Raw genomic sequence first — 17,317 nt, 5'->3', positions numbered from 1 at the left:
AGCAAATCAAATAATTACTTTGCAGAGATATTCTTGAACGATGATATCTTTAAAGCCATCGATTTAGGCGGTTCAGTCTCTTTCGGAGCCAGCTGATCTTTTTTCTGTGGAGGTTGGGGTGAACAGGCGGGACGAGGCGCGCTCTGAAATATAAAGCACGCTGCATTACAGATCTACAACCCATGACAGACTTATTAAAACACAAGGGTGAACTTACACTGAACGCCTCAGATGGTGGCTGTACCGGCCCCGGGCCCCGGAAATCAGGTGCCAGCGGTGCAGCAAACCCTCCTCTCTCTCCAAACGAATGATTGCCCTTATTTAAATAGCACAAAAAAATTAATATAATAAATTAAAACTATATTGACTTATTTTTTTAATTGTTGTACTATAAGTCAGTTTTTCCCCATTCAGCAATCATTATAGGCCTAAGTAATATACTTAATTGTATATTAAATATTGCAACTGCTGCCTGTCAGTTTCCACTGTGGGGGTAGGTTATTAATCTGTATGTGGATTATAAAAGACAACGAATGACAAAGAAACAGATCTAAAGCAACGAAAGTAACAGTTCTGTCTTTAATGTATTTCATTGCTCGGGACAGAGGCGAAACCAATAAACCTAGATCGATCAAATATCACGCACTGCAGGCTAATTTCATATATAAAACAACTTCTATAATTAAAAACCAATCTGTATTTGATGCTTTTACACTCTCTGATGCAGCTTGATTATATGTTTCTCCTTCACAGACAGTCCAAATGCCTTTTTTAGTTAATATAAAGTCCCTCGGTAGCTTATTTCCCCTCACACGAAATATAGCAAAAAGAGTGATGTGGAGTTAGTTGTAGGATGCATTGTCATATGAACCAGTCAATAATGATGGTTCATTAATGAAAACACAAACCAAAACATAATTAGTTGCTGACATTACCTTAAATAACGGTCATTTGTAGTTCATAAGCTGTTGCGTGTTGATTCACTAGTTCACTGACTGAATGATTCAAACAGCAAACCCCTTAAAGTTTAATAAACTCTTATTAAAATGACCAATGTCGTCCAAATTGTTTATGTGGGCCGTTTATTGAGTGAATCAAAATAACACGACCAGTGTTGTACACTGTATAATTAATAAGCAGTGGGGCAATACACTTTTAAATATGAATCAAAACATACAGCGCAAATGACTCGCTTCTTTTTAGTGAATCAGAATACTTATGAATCTCTCGCGAATTGAACCGTTCGCTTAATTACATGCTTTGTTTATTTGGCATTTTATGCATTTGATTTGCAATTACGGTGTTTTAATGTTTATTATAATTAACTGGATCTCATCGCATCGTTCAACTGCACATTTAAACGTATTTGTAAAACACGCCTTTTGCTAGAAAATCACATTAATGTATGATATACGCATTTGTTTACAGGAACAATTTAGGAAGAAAACGAATCTTTAAGGAACCGTTAAAAAGAATCGAACACTTTTCTTAAGATATTTCGAAGTGGCTTACTAGACCGGCCGAAAAACAACAACATGTACTTACATGGGGGTCCATTGGCGGCATATAATGTTGGTCTCTTGGACCAAACTGCTCCATTTGGTCGAAAGCAGGGTTCATCATGTGGAAACCTGGCCCCCCGTCAAACTCAGGAGGGCGGAAGTTCGGGGGTCTGCCCCTAAACTCGGGCGGACAGAAGTCTCGAGGTCTGTCACAAAACTCCGGGGAACGGAAACGCGGTTCATACTCAAGCTCTGGACGGTAAAACGGTAAAGCTGGTGCAGGCGGTCTGTTTCCAAACTCTTGATGACGGAAAGCTGGATCAGGTCCCTCAAAGCGAGGGCGACATTCGTGCCTGTCGGGGAAATCCATCCGGTTAAAAGGCCCGTCGTTCACCATGAATCCCTGCGGCTCTTGCATAAACCCTCGATCTCTTTCCATGTCGTCCATCATCCTCATTCTGGGGGGCTGCTGTCCGAAGTCGTGATGGGGCGCAGGAAACCTGTGTCAGGGGCCCATCTGGAAACCGGGAGCAGGTCCGCGAAAGCCTCCTTGTTGAGGAGGTCTGGGTTGAGGAGGCGCTGGGAGACGCATGCCCTTTGGTCCTGCTTGAGCTGCCCCCTTTCCTTTCTTGCGGTTTTTCCCATTTCCCAACCGAGTTGCTCGGTGAGCAGCTAACGTTAGCAAACCGTGTCACGAGCACGTTTGTTCGCGCGCACAACCATGCAGACGTTAGTACAGTTGACGTCGCATCGACGCAAACAGTAGCTTAATACAGTTGCTGTAATACATCTGATCTGCGTTGTGAGCCGCTCGCTAGACGCTAACTAGCTTGTGTTTGGCAAAAGTCCGCTGCGCGAAAAAGCAAGCGACACAAGCGTTCAAGAGAGCCAAATGGCGGATATGACGCAATAGATTCAAAATAAGAGCACACAAAAATAAGCTGGGGCCTGATTTGTATGTAATGTTTTGTACAAACAAGCAAATAAATAAGAAACTATAACATACGAATGTAGAAAAGTGTAGAGAAAATAGATACGATTCCCTTTCTTTCTAGCGGAGAATCAGACTGTTCTGATGCCAAAAGATAGACTTTATTACCAACAGAATAAAGCTGAGTATCTCTCTTCAGAGGAGTCTTTTATACAGGTTTTTTAAGGCGTGTTCTATACTTTTACCACAATTGCCCTTAAGTCAACAATAATGTACAGGAGGTGCCCAACCACGTGTTATGATAAAGAAAGAAGCCCTTTTACTTGTTCCCATCCCCAACACATGGTAAAGAAAGAGGGCCCTTTTACAGATAACTCTTGTCTGTGTGTCCACACACTTCAGGCTTCCCCCTATGCCAGCATGTGACCCAGGCATGATTTTAATCGAGTCGTATACATGACATATACATGACTAGTTTCACTTAATAAATCCATATTTTGACTGAACAGAAATCTTCTACATAACATTGTTTAAGGTCCGCAGTTCTCGTAAAAATACCTCTAGGCGAATTCTCGATCTCATAGGGTGTTACGGCCGAGGAGCAAGAAGACACACAGACGTATATTTCCTTACTCCAAAGTCTATTCCAGAATACAATGATACAGGAAATAATGAACATATAAGGAATACTTTTGGACACAGAAAAACACTTCTTCGTCAAGTATCAAAAGTGTAGAGCAAACTCATTCACCCTACGACTCAGAGTAGCGCACACACCAATGACAGACTGAACCCTTCTTACATGTAGAAGGATGGATAGATCACACATACTACAGAACACTAGGGAGATAAAAAGAAAATCACGTCAAGGAGGAGAGAAAAGATCAGACAGAAAGAGTCTACGGGGAGAGAGTGTGTTCAAATCTAACAGTTGCCTACTTTTGTTTAAAATAAACAACACAAAAACACACTCTCGAAATCTCTCATCCATCATAAGTGTTTCTAGAAGTAACTGAAACTAATATATATATTCACTCTTATCTTAATCCCGTCCATGGAACCCTTTACTGGTCTGCTCACAAAAAGCATACTGAGATGATACAAAGGTATTCGCGTAGCAATGGATCAGAAGTCTAACAAATGGGATGATACAACACACAATTAAAGCAAGGATTAATAAAATCACTCTCATAGGAATTAAAGCAGTTACTTACATCTTTTGCCATCCAGTAAGCCAGACCAGGAACTCACCTTGTCTACTTCGAAATCTCTTGCCTGTATCTCTTGTGCAATTCTAGACATATTCATCAGCCCTCGTAAAATTTACTCGACAGAGAAGACTTACTAGCTCCCGTGTCGATCAGGAAAACATATAGTTTAGAATGAACATACAATTCAATGAAAGGCAAAACCATTCTTTACCATGTGTTGGGGATGGGAGTGTGGGATTTGAATAAGAACTTTAGACATTGTACTCATATATTCGTTTTATTCATCTCATTTTATTCATCATATCTTTTATCATATGCTGTGTGCCATGAGATGTGCTTGCTACTAGAAGACAAAAGTGATACAGAAGTATAGATTGTGTGTGTGTGACTAAGTGGAGCAGGACTAGCTCTGTGTGTGCGTGCAGTAAGACAGCATGTGATGTTCTGAGAGTTAAACCAAGCCAGCACACACTGAATGAGAATAGCGAAGAAGTGGAATGTGATGGCATTATTTTTAAGAATCTATCAGCATTAATATAATCACGAGTGTGTTGTTTAATGGTTTAAGTAGGCATTATGTTTTACTAAGAGTATGTACGTGTTATGGGTTATGGAAGTACATCCTTTTGTGCAGATACCGGGAAAACAGGATGGAGTCAGATAAACGTGGTCTAAGAAGATTCACCCAGTAACAAAGGAGGAGTCGGATGTGGCAGTGTGGCAGATGCAGTTAACATGAAAACAAAATAAAAGAATTTGCCATAAAAGAAAATAAGTATTAGTTGACGCATACTTTAATATAAATAATATGCTACGCAGTAACAAAGACATTAGTTTCAAGAGCTTGTTCTGTTTTGAATCTGCAGGGCTACCTGTTGTCTCAGCTAGAGTTAATTAAGAGCCACACCCTTCTAATCTGAAGCCAGTATAAATCAAGGTCAGGTGAGCAGCCTGGTGTAGTTGTGGAAGTGAGCTGCTGTTAGAAAGGTTACGAACTTTAGGTGATAAAGTTGGTGTGATAGTGTCTTTTATACTTCTAAAGTTCTTAATTAGTTTCTGCTTGCTTTGATACTTGAGTGAAATGGTGAGGTTTTTACTGTATTATAAGTTCTGCCATCTTAGCCATTCTTTAGTTGACATTTGTGTTTTGTCTTGGTCAAACCAGAGGGAGTGCATTTCCATTCATATTGGTCAAGCAGGTATCCAGATGGGTAACTCCTGCTGGGAGCTGTATTGTTTGGAGCATGGCTTCCAGCCAGATGGCACCATCGTTGGTGATGGCAGCTCACTGGCTGACTCCTCTTTTGGCACTTTCTTCAGTGAAACTGGTGCTGGGAAGTATGTTCCTCGTGCGGTTTTCATTGATCTAGAGCCAACAGTTGTTGGTAAGCCCAAACACCTTTCAGACTTAATTTTTCTGGAATCTTGTCTTAGTACTTCAAGTGTCGTTATGTCTTCTGTTTGAACTGCAGATGAGATCCGTAATGGACACTATCGACAACTTTACCACCCCGAGCAGCTTATCAGTGGCAAGGAGGACGCTGCCAATAATTATGCTCGTGGTCACTATACCATTGGCAAAGAGATTGTGGACTCTGTGCTTGACCGAATCGCAAAATGGTAAGTTCACCCATTAAACTGTCTCAAACTCCATTCCTAAAGGCCATAGCTCCGTAGAGTTTAGCACCAACTCCCACCTGCTTGGAAGTTCCTTGTAATCCTGAAGACCCTGTTTGGCTGGATCAGGAATGTTTGATTGGGGTTGGGGCAAAACTCTGCAGAGTTGTGGCCCTCCAGGAATTAAGAACACCACTTTAAAAAAAGTTCTTGATTAGAATCTACAGTTCAATAAACTTCTTAATGATTTGGGATCTCAACTCTGGTCCTCGTGGTCCCCTTTTGTGTAGATTTTAACTGGATGTGAGCAACGGGTGTCTAATCAAGGTTGGCACTAGAGGCCCCCGGCCCTCCAGGATCAAGTTTGTTGACCCCTGGTTTAGATGGTTAATAGAAAATGATTGTTTAATAACAAGTTCTTGGGGTGAACTCGATGGTTCTACCATTCCCACAGAAACATACTTGGGCTTTACTCATGTGTGTTTTTGTTTTTGTCTTCCCCCTCCTCCCTGACTTCCGTCTCTATAGGCGGACCAGTGCACCGGTCTGCAGGGCTTCCTGATCTTTCACAGCTTTGGTGGAGGAACAGGCTCTGGATTCACATCTCTACTGATGGAGCGACTATCTGTCGACTATGGTAAAAAGTCAAAGTTGGAGTTCTCCGTATATCCTGCCCCACAGGTCAGTACCGCTGTGGTGGAGCCCTACAACTCCATCCTTACAACACACACGACCCTGGAGCACTCCGATTGCTCCTTCATGGTGGATAACGAAGCCATCTTTGACATCTGCAAGCGAAACCTTGACATTGAGCGTCCCTCCTACACCAACCTCAACAGGCTCATAGCCCAGATCGTGTCCTCCATTACGGCTTCACTGCGCTTTGACGGAGCCCTAAATGTGGACCTTACAGAATTCCAAACCAACCTAGTCCCTTACCCACGCATCCACTTCCCGCTGGTCACCTACTCTCCCATCATTTCCGCTGAGAAGGCCTACCATGAGCAGCTCTCCGTACCAGAGATAACCAACGCCTGCTTTGAGCCGGCAAACCAGATGGTGAAGTCACGACCCCGGCGTGGAAAATACATGGCCTGCTGTCTGCTGTACCGTGGTGATGTGGTTCCAAAGATGTGAACGCCGCCATAGCCAACATCAAGACTCGGCGCTCCATTCAGTTTGTAGACTGGTGTCCCACGGGGTTCAAGGTTGGAATCAACTACCAGCCACCCACCGTTGTACCGGGAGGGGATCTGGCCAAGGTGCAGAGGGCTGTCTGCATGCTGAGCAACACCACTGCTATAGCGGAGGCATGGGGCCGTCTGGACCACAAGTTTGACCTGATGTATGCGAAGAGGGCTTTCGTGCACTGGTATGTGGGTGAAGGGATGGAGGAAGGGAGTTTTGGAGGCACGAGAGGACATGTCTGCTCTGGAGAAAGACTACGAGGAGGTCGGTGCTGATTCTATTGAGGATGGCGGGGAGGATGAAGAGGAGTATTAATTATGCAAAATGTTTGTACGAGCAAATAAATTTAAAAGCATCTAAACCCTTTTAGTCTGGTTCTCTTAACTGGGTTTGCCTTCTTGACCTTTGGCTGGGCCTGTGTTCAGAAAACATCTAAAGGCTAAAATTAGCTCAATCCTTTCTGATTTAGGAGACTTTCTTAAAGGGGCTAAGCTCTAAGCTCCTGAGTATTTCAAAGCACTTTAGCACTAAAACCTGCACTTAAATTGTGACCCTTTAGGAGTAGTGAAGAGAATTAAGACCAACTCCCAATTCTAAAATTAGGCTCTTGCCTCAAAAAAAAAAAAAAAAAAATTGCCTCATGTTTAAGATATGCTATTGTCATTTCAACTGGTGTACAATACCACTGGACCATAAAAACAAGTGTACAACCAATGTATGCTAAAGGCTAGAGAACTCCCATAATGCGGTGTTAGTGTTGCAGGTTGAACAAATTCCCCTGTTGTGCCAGAAGATGGTGCCTGCAACTGAATTCTCAGCCTGCTAAAAAAATAGAAAATTTAATGGTGTTTACTGGTATGTGATGGAATGTTAAATCCGACTGGGAAAAGTGCCCAAACATACTACAAAAAAAAAGAATTTTGCAATGGTTCAATGTAATTGTAAAAAAAAAAAAAAAAAAAAAAAAGTTCATGATATTTTAATGGAAACTTTTTATTTTTTTTTTTATGACTTGACTGATTTAAAAGATTAGTTTGGGGGTCAAGCTAATTGGAGAACTTTAGCGCTTTGTGGTATGACGTTTTCGGGTGAACTATGAAACATTCAGTAGGGGTAGCAAAACAACCAAGCCTATCGATCCTTTTCAAAGTGTACTTTGTGGAACTGCATGATAAATGCTTTATTAAAAGTTTAGATATTGCATAATGCGCATTGCTAGAAAGTTTCTTTTTCTACTTGTTTGAAATGCACATTTCTTCAGGTCTTTATTGCCACAGTACACAGCCTTTATATTTGAGCATTGTGTTTTTGGATGCAATTCTGAAGTACGCATCTGGGATGCCCCCTTAAGAATGTTCTCAAAAAAAGGCATAGTAAAAAAAAAATATTCAAACCCCTTCAGATCTAGTCCAGTGAGTTCAGCATCAGCTCATAACAAAATAGAGGTGAAAGGTTACCATAAATAGTTAATTTCATGTCAACTACAAACATTTTTTTCTTTTAAGTGACATTTTGAACCGGTTATACCACCTACTGATTGCTTGTTGGGGTGGATTTGGCTACGTCTATGAAGGGAAAAGCTTAAAGGATGGCCTTGAGGTTAATTTTATCTAGCAGATTGCTTTTTAGTTGCGGCTGTTCCTCTAGTAGCTTAAAGGTAAAACAAATTTTTTCAGGTTAGTACTTTATCCCGTCTTAAATAGGTCTCGGTTCTGAAAGTATACGAAGGGCACATTTAAAAAAAACTGTTACAATAACGTACTTAATTTTCGAGAGATTTTCTTTGTATAATGTTGTCGCGCAAGAAGAACAACGATAAACAACCCATGTACACTCGATTTGAAGAAAAGCATTTATTTTGTGAGCTGAAGTTGAGCAACTTCCTTTTTAAGTTGAACAGAGAAAACATTTCAGAAGATGGACAGTATATGAATATATAGGTATCTCAATTCAAAACTGGACTTCGGAAGATATTTTATATCTCCATCTCTATACAAGTGAACATAAATGTCCAAAAAAAGAATTAAAACTTTTTTTTTTTGAGGAAGAAACTGAAAGCGATTAAGGTATGTTTTGCTTAGCAAATAATGCGACGAGCTACAATACTTTTAAATATTTATTGCCATTGCATCTTAATGAGGCGGGCTAAAGTAAAACGTTGGAGTTTGTAGGATTCGGTGCCTGACACAACCAGCAGGTCATTGAAGCACCATCCTCAGCACGGACTAGTCATTTTTCATGCAGCCCTTAAACACGGATGCTGATGTTTTTCTCTTTTCAAGATCTCTGCAAATATTTCCAAATGCTTACAATCATTCGAATGGCGATCAACCAACTTAACGTCATACATATGAAGGCATTTAAAGGAATTTAAAATGGAATAAAGGCAAGTGCTTTTGGTATTTAAACTAAATACACAATGCCGACACCTTCGACCAGATAAAAAAACAAAAAAAACAAAAACTTTTCTAATGTTTACGCATCCCTTCTTTTTCAAATTTTGACCAAATAATTCTAATTTGTTAACAAAACTGTTTCAAAAAAATAATACTTCTACAATATAACATGAATAATTAAGATCCTTCATTGAACTTAAAGTACCCTCATCAGCCAAGAACAAATTTACAATTTCGGAAGTTAATGAAACTGTAGCATAAATCTAAATAAACGTGAAATACCACTTTTGGTGTAACGACGAATTTACGCTAGGGCTCAAAGTAGGTGCTAAGTGCGAAGCAAAAACCACGTTACAGAAAAACTTACTCCGAATTCTGGATTCCCATATCTTTTTTTCTTTTTGTTCTTATATGGGTGTGGAATTTGTAGTGTCTACTTTCACATCGGTAGGCATCGTGTAAGCATTGTGTATCGCTCTCGGGCTCGTTTAGTCGAAAGGGCTGAAGTCCCTCTCTAAGTTTTCAGATTCGTCGTCGTCAGAAAAAAAGTCGTCGTCGTCTATATCTTCCTCATCGTAATCCTCGTGCCATTCTGGAACGTATTCGTCGTCATACTCGTCGTCCTCCTCTGCTTCATCGCCGGGGTCCTCGCCGGCGCAGTTGTTGTTGTCGGAGTCTCCAGAGTCAGAGCCTCCATCAGACTTGGACCTGAAATAAACAAAAATAAAAAGGTAAAGCTTGTTGCAGAAGCCAGTTGTGTTTCTGTATGCTGTCGAACGATTAATCGCATCATATATGTATTTGTGCTGTGTATATTTATTATGTGTATATAAATATGCAACATGCGTGTATATATTAGTTCAGAAAAATGTTTAGGACATGTTAATATTTACAAAAATATATGCATGTCTCTCTCTCTCTCTATATATATATATATATATATATATATATAATAGCATTACTGTAAACGTGGTGACTCACTCTTTGTTGGTGTCTGTGTGGTTAGCTAGATTAGAAGCTTGTGCGGTCTCCTGGTCTGGCCCAGTCTTGGACTGATATCCTACACGGAAGTCCTGCCAAAAACAAAAGACATTATCAATCGGTCAAATGGGTGCTTTGAATGCTTTTAAATGAACAAGTTCAATGTTAAACCCCAAAGAAGTACATACAGGAGTAGGTTTACCTGAGTGGAGTGCTGGAGGATGGCCACAAGGCGCTCCTGGATTCGCGAATGAGCTCCAGGCCGGTGTTTAGGTGTTCGGGTTTTAGGAGTCGGACGCAGGATGCGAGATCAGTGCACTGCAGCAGCGTCTCCTCTGAAACCAGAAGCACAAGCAGCTTTCAGATATAAACAACATTCGATGTCCATCGGTCGCTGATTGGATTGGAGCGCTGTGGCCTCAAAACCTTTAAATGATTGTGGGAGTCCTGTACGTGTCATCCGAGAAAAGTCTTAGACATATAGGCTAATATTTCAATTATTCAGTACATAAACTGATAATGTTAATAAAAGAGCTCTTAGGTTTGGTTTGGCTCAAAATGTTTAGACATCCCTATTGAGAACATTCCTAAAAGCAATACTGAGTGACTGAGTTGAGAGTGAGCTTTCCCTAACACTAACCAAGCAGGATCTGCAGGGCGTTAGTGTGAAGGTCCAGAGCCTCCGTCTGTTGCTCCATCACGTCCATCTTCTCGGTGTCCTGGTTGTAATAGCTGTAAACACACGAGTATGCCAGCACCTACATGACAAATTACACAAATGCAACTGTTAACATAAAGAACTGCAAATATTGGAGAAAAAAAAAAAAACATTAAAGCCACCCACCTTTCGAGCTTGGGCAAGAATCTTGCAGGCGTCGATCACAAACGTCAAAGACTTCATCTGTAAAGCTTCATTAATAGAAAACACCTTATTCTCCAGATTGATTGCAAAGTCCTGCAGAAAGCAATAGACAGACAATTGTAAGAAACTTATAAGAACTTTAAGCGGAACGTAATGAACGACTCCAACAAACCTTGGCTTGGTTATGAAATGTGCATCTCTCATTGTAGTCCTGGAACTTCTTCTCTTGCCTTGCAGCTTTACTGACCTGCGATCGCACATTAATATACAGGACTCTCAGGGCAGTTATACGCTGGCATTGGTTTTGAGGATTTAAGTGCCCCTATTATGGGTTTTTGAAAATGACCTTTCATGCAGCGTGTGATACCAAAACAAGCTTCCTTCGAAACGAGTAACCTCATTAGTTTGAAACATCATTTCCGTTTGTCCTTCAATTTTGTATGAGACTTAAGATAAAAATAAATGCATATAAGACAAAGAAAGTAATTTTTGACCGCATGCATGTCAACATAAATCGTGCCAAATTAAAACCAAATTACGAACCTTTCATAAACCATAACGGGGCACTTTAATTCATTTTGCAAATCAGTTTAAGCATTCATCAATAATGAATTGCCACAAAACCGTCTTTCAGAAATGTTTTTGGAAGTCATCTGTGGCCGTTTTTGTGTATTACTTTTAAATAACAGTAATGAACAGCAATATTTACCTGTTGTTTGTCTATGCAATTGTGTTCAATTCGTGAAATAAAAGTGTATCAAGTATTTATGCATCAAGATATTCTACTATTATACAAATGTATTTGCCTGTGTGGAGAGGCCTCCAAAAGAACAGAATGTGCAGCCATAAAAAAAATATATATATATGATGAAGCCTCATCTCGCATTTTGACACTAGACTTGAGAGAGAGATTTATCATTCACAGAAGCCCCTCGCATCTTCTGAAGACACTTACCATGGCTGAGCAGTTGTAATAATCTTTATGCGTTGGCTTCCATGGTTTCAGACACCTCCAGCAAAATCCATGATTACATTTGGCACACGTCATACTACACAGAAAAAAATATATATAGAAGGTATATACTTGGCTTTATGGTTAACATAGTTAAGCTAAATAATAAATATGAGACATTTGTGCGTGCACACTTACTGTAGGCAACCCTCGTTCTTCTCAATCTGGGCCTGACAGCTGGGGCAGCGTTTGGATATAAGTTTGGCCAGATGTTTACTCTGGGCTTCCATACTCATTCCCTCATAGTAGCCTCCATCATCCATCCACTGAGACATGTGACTGCAGCTGGCTGGGTAATGTGCCTGATGATTGGACAAGACATTACTACGATCAAATAATCCTGAAAAAACAAATCCATCAGTTTGCAGCAAAAACTGTAATATTCATTACTGATCAACACTAAAGACTGGAGAGATGATTCTCAAACTCTCTTTACACATTTTTTTTTTTGATGTGATATAACCTACAGATATTTTTACATACCAGCTATTCTTTGATCGTTTTTAGCACTAATATGAGATGTACCTCTGGGAAGTTGCAGCTGAAACAGGAAGACCAGCAGCATTTGGAGCAGGTGCCCATGCTGCCAATGTTCTCCTTGCACAGGATCTGGTCACAGCCCTGAGGGTTGGTGCACCAGGTCAGGTTGGAGCAGCACTCCACGAAGCCCCGCAGAAGGGCGCCGTCATACTGCAGGAGAAAGCACGGGACACTCAGTCTGCAGTCCCTCAACACACCGAGCGTGAGAGTGCTGACCTGTACGTACTTTGGCAATGGTGTCCTTATCTGTGAGGATGTTGTGAAAGAACTTGGAAGTGGGCTGAGCCCGACAGTCTGTGATCGGACAGTCGCAGTTCATCACCAGATTCTGTTCGATACGAGCGGTGAGGTACTCCTGCCAGCAGGACTAATGGGAAACGGAAACGGCATGACAAGAGAGCGCAGAGTTCAACATTTCTGCATCAAGATCTCATATATAGCAAAGCATCTTAAGTCATCAAACTACTGTTTGGATAGGAGACAACGAAAAGGCATTTTTATGACCTTAGTGCAAATTCATTTGTAGATTTCTTTGTTTTTTGTTTCTACTTCAAACATAATATTTACGATAGGAGAGTATTTATAGGAATCAAAAGTCAGTTTACTGGTATTTGTGACATGGTCACGCCTGGTTCTTTAGCTTGCACATTGTCAGTAGTTCATCTTCATCTTCATCTGCTCTTTTACGGGACTTATGGTCTCTTGCTAATATGCCCCGTTTAGTAAATCTGGCCCATAAATATGATGACATATTACATGCACATGCCATAACTATTCCCCCTTTTCAAAGACTATTAAATCAAAATTGGACTTTGTCTTTTAGCTGCAAGTCATCTATATAATACAATGTGACAAATAACAGAAGTTTGAGCACATAAATATAAACGCTTTCGTTTTCCACAAAAAAATTAGTAAGGTTCATAGCTTTACAGGCATTATAAGGGACTGGATTTTTAACGGATTTCAAAAGTTTATGGTTGTCAAATTTTTTTTTCCTTTGGGAGTCTCATGCTCACCAATTTTAAAGATTTGTTTTCTAATTAAATTTATATATTTTTTTATATTATGATGTATTCCTGTGATCACACAGCTGAATTTTCATCAGCAACATTCCTAATTAATATTGTTGAAAACTGTTGTGCTGCTTAATATTTTTGTGGAATCACTATTTTTTTAGAAATATTTGAAATATATATTTGTATTATTCTAAATGTCTTTAATGTCACATTTGATCAGTTTAATGCATCCTTGCCAAACAAAACTTCGCAAGGATGCATTAAACAACATTCTTATTTAATTATATACATAAACACTATGACATATTATACACTATAAGTGCATATGTAATTACTTCTATAACCACCCTTAAACTCGATCAAAGCATCAAATTTCTCCCTAACCTCACACTTACCCCACTTCAGTTAAAGCTTTATTACTTTGGAAGTAGTTATATAGCCATCTAATATAAAGTGGGACCTATATAAACTGACCCTTTTGAACAGTACTGTATTCACTTAAGAGACGAGCACTTTTAAAACGTCCCACCTAAATGTGCCGTTTCCACAGGAAACACATGAACCCAGTGTTTAAGCCCTGCACTCACCCTGCAGCAGTAGTGCATGCAGCAGAGCATGGGAGGGGGGTCACTCTCTTTGGACTGGGAGAGGCAGACGGGACAGTGGGCCACGGGGACGGGGGCCGGCTGGGGGTTGCGGATCTTAAGGCCGGCAGCCAGCACCAGGGCATCTGGGTCGTCCGTGTAGCGCTGGATCAACAGATCCACGTTCCATTTGCAGTGAATGAGCAGGTGCTCGGCCCGGTCCAGATCCAGGCTCAGGGTCCCCGCCACCTGCTGGACGGTGCGCTGCATCAGCTGCTTGACCTCCTCCTGGGTCATTGTGCGACCCATGGAGAACAGCACGGCCTCCAGCACGCCGTCCTCCGGATGCTGCGGGGGAACTATTAGGCCTCCCAGGCTGCAGAGGGAGATATATATACACAAAACGTCATTATGTGGATGTTGACTGGGAAAAACGCTGGCTTTCAGGGATGGGTCTTAACTGCAGGCCCAGACAGAATCTACAGAGCTGTCTATTTGGGAACATTTTGACGTGGTAATATTCAGTTCTACGCTCTCGTTGGTTGAATGAATGATTGGCTAGAAGAATGATCAAATTAGCCAAAATATTTAATAAACCAACCAAAAAATAAATAATTATTAATAATAAAAAAATCTTAATTGTGCTCTTTTTCGTGTGGACTTGCTCAACATTTCTTACTATATAAAAGCCACATTCATTGATTTTTATTGATATGCATCACTTTTAATGAGGCAATAATATAATCATCCCTTTGCATTGATTAAAATATAATTTGTAAATTTAGAAAAAACGATATCACCTTTAAAATGACATAAAATCCTGCATTTGGCAATGAAAAACTCTTTTAGACAAGTATGAATGTTTGACGAGATACTGGACCATATGGCTAAAAATAATTTCGCATTTTCTAAATTGAATAAATGAGCAACAAACATGATTCAAAATGTAAAATGTCTTTATTATTTGTTTAAATGGTAAACATAAGTTTCTTTCTTTCAAAATATCTAGCATATTTATGCTAAAATTCTGTACTTATGAAGCATTATTAGCTTTTCTTTTTAAAAAGTGGACAAAAAACATAAAAGTAATTTCCAGTAGATTCAGTAGCTCACCCACAAATGAAAAATTCTGTCATTTATTCACTCTGATGCTGTTCGAAACCCATAAGACATTTATTCATCTTCAAAACAAAAATGAGTTTAATGTAGCCTTTTATTCCTATATAAACGTCGATTAACGCATATATATGGTAAACGGAAGCTTAAAATTAGTTTTTGTGAGTTGCAACTAACCGTATGTGATGTGCTCTATGTATGTAAATAAAATACAAAATTAAATAAGTTTGTGTCTCTTCTGAAGACTTGAATTAAACCATTCGATTCATAGAAATGACTTTTACAATGTCTGAAATTATGTATTAAAATTGTGGTTGAATAGCCTTTCAATGTATGAAGAAAAGGATGGGACGGAAACAAAATATATTAAAAAAACCTTTCATTTGCATTCTGAAGATAAACGCAAAAGTGGGTTTGGAACTACACTAAACAACACTTTTCATTCACGGGTGAATTAACCCTTGCACTACAGCACAGACAGGAACTGCGCAGCCCTCATTTAATAACAGGACTGAATTTCAGTCCACCGATGACCACAAACTTAATGCTATTTACAAGTCTTGCAACATAAGAAAAAGAGCATCTCATAAGGCTGATGCCAATATTCATTCTGACCAGCTCCGCCCTCGAGTAGGTCACAGTTAGTGCGACTGCAGACGTTAAACCAAAAAAAACTAAACACTTCCTGTGCCAGTGAAAATGCGTTTGCCAAACACAGACTGAAACCTAGTGAGCTGCTTATCTGTCTTCAGAGACGAAATATTTGGGCTGCTCTACATGAGCAGAACTCTACATATCCCAGAGAGTTTGATGTTAGCTGACGACAACCGTCCCACATGGTATACTGATGCTGCGTATCTTTCATAATAGCGCCAGGAAACTCACTAAGTTTTAAAACCGAGCCGCGCACACAGGAAATATAAAGAGATTTAAACAAAGAGAAAGGCAAGCTGATCACCCCAGTAAGCGCACCGGTTCAGTAACAGTGCAGAAAAAAAAAAAAAAAAAAAAGAAAAGCCCTGAGAGGGGAGAAAAACGTCAGTGAAAGCCACGCTCTCTGCCTCCGTTCTTGCTCGAAGGGGGTCCTAGGGATCAAGGGTTAGGGTCATCAGCACACCTGGTGTCGGCCTTGCCGCCGCCGCTGCTGCTCGCTGAGCTTTTTCACGTCCATCTTAAAGGAGAACTGCGCCTGGCCCTGCGGGAGTGGGCGGGTCCTCCATCAAGAACTCCACGATGTGCGGGCTTTCCTCGTTGCGGCGGAGGTAGCCTTTGTTGATGGCGTGCATGATGCAGGAGAGCACGTCTGTAGTGCTGCAGCTGAAGCGGACCGAGGGGTGAGTCCGACTGCCCTCCTGCTTCTGACACCGGTCCAACACCTGCAACGGCACAGGAAACACACACAAGCACAAAAACTCATCTTCTGCCATGTCTGGACTTGTTCTATTAGCACTAAACACTAAAATCTACAGAAAAAAGCACATTTTCCATAAAGTCTGCTATTCTTTTTCAGTAATGAGTAATCTGGTGATTATTTTGATGATTAATAAGCAAACACCCCATGCAAAACAATCCATACTTTACCATAAACACTAAATTGTCTATATGCATCTCCTTCTCATTCTTCATGATCTGCACAATGAGACAGTAGATGTAGTTCCTCTTCCTCTCTAGCGTGAGCGCAGCATCTTCATCCACATTCAGGTAGGTCTGCTTGGGAAGCAGGAAATGGTAACCGTGTCGTTCTGAGCTCTGTGAGAGCGCGTCTTCTTGTTCAGTCTCAGGACCCTGAAAAATTTAAATGGTTTTCAGTTTTGTTTTTGTACATTCAGAATTCATAGCACTGAACCCTGAGAGATTTAAACTAACGATTCTGACAAATAACTTTTTTAATGCATTTACACGAAACAAAACTGTAGTATAACTGTATAATTTGGAGGTTTTATGTTTTTGTAGTCTCTTATGTTCACCAAGGCAGCATTTACTGGACGAAAAATGCAGTAAAACTGTATTGTGATATACAGTTCTACTCCAATACATTTTAAAATGTAATTTAATGCCATGATGCAAAGCCGAATTTTCAGCATCCTTATGCCAGCCTTCAGTGTCACACGATGCTTCAGTAGTCATGCTAATGTGCTGATTTAAACACAATTATTACAGATTTCTTATTATAGAGTTTCAATCAGCTGGCAAAAAAATCAGCTTTAATGACTACATTTATTATACATAATTTAACTCAACATTTTCAAGTTAAAAATAATGTTCAATAATGTTAGTGTTCCACAGTATTTTTGATCAAATTAATACAGACATACACACACATTAACAAAAATTCCATAACTTTACAGTTAAACGGCACTG

General features: G+C 40.1%; 1 protein-coding gene and 1 pseudogene across 1 annotated transcript; one reads left to right on the top strand and one right to left on the bottom strand.

The window, feature by feature from the left end:
- Nucleotides 1–14: 14 nt before the first annotated feature.
- Nucleotides 15–2,357, bottom strand: LOC122356782 (extensin-like). The gene is made up of 3 exons (XM_043255841.1): nt 1,546–2,357; nt 218–316; nt 15–143 (listed from the first exon to the last, which is right to left on the bottom strand). Exons 1-3 carry the CDS (start codon nt 1,957–1,959, stop codon nt 15–17), a joined length of 642 nt encoding a protein of 213 aa, XP_043111776.1. The 5' UTR covers nt 1,960–2,357.
- A 2,218-nt stretch (nt 2,358–4,575) lies between these two features.
- LOC122356073 lies at nt 4,576–6,810 on the top strand (annotated as a pseudogene).
- Nucleotides 6,811–17,317: the final 10,507 nt, after the last annotated feature.

This window comes from Puntigrus tetrazona, chromosome 13 (assembly GCF_018831695.1).
Source record: "Puntigrus tetrazona isolate hp1 chromosome 13, ASM1883169v1, whole genome shotgun sequence".
Taxonomy (NCBI): domain Eukaryota; kingdom Metazoa; phylum Chordata; class Actinopteri; order Cypriniformes; family Cyprinidae; genus Puntigrus; species Puntigrus tetrazona.
Note: the sequence above shows the minus strand (reverse complement) of the source record. Positions and strands in the feature narration are given on the sequence as shown.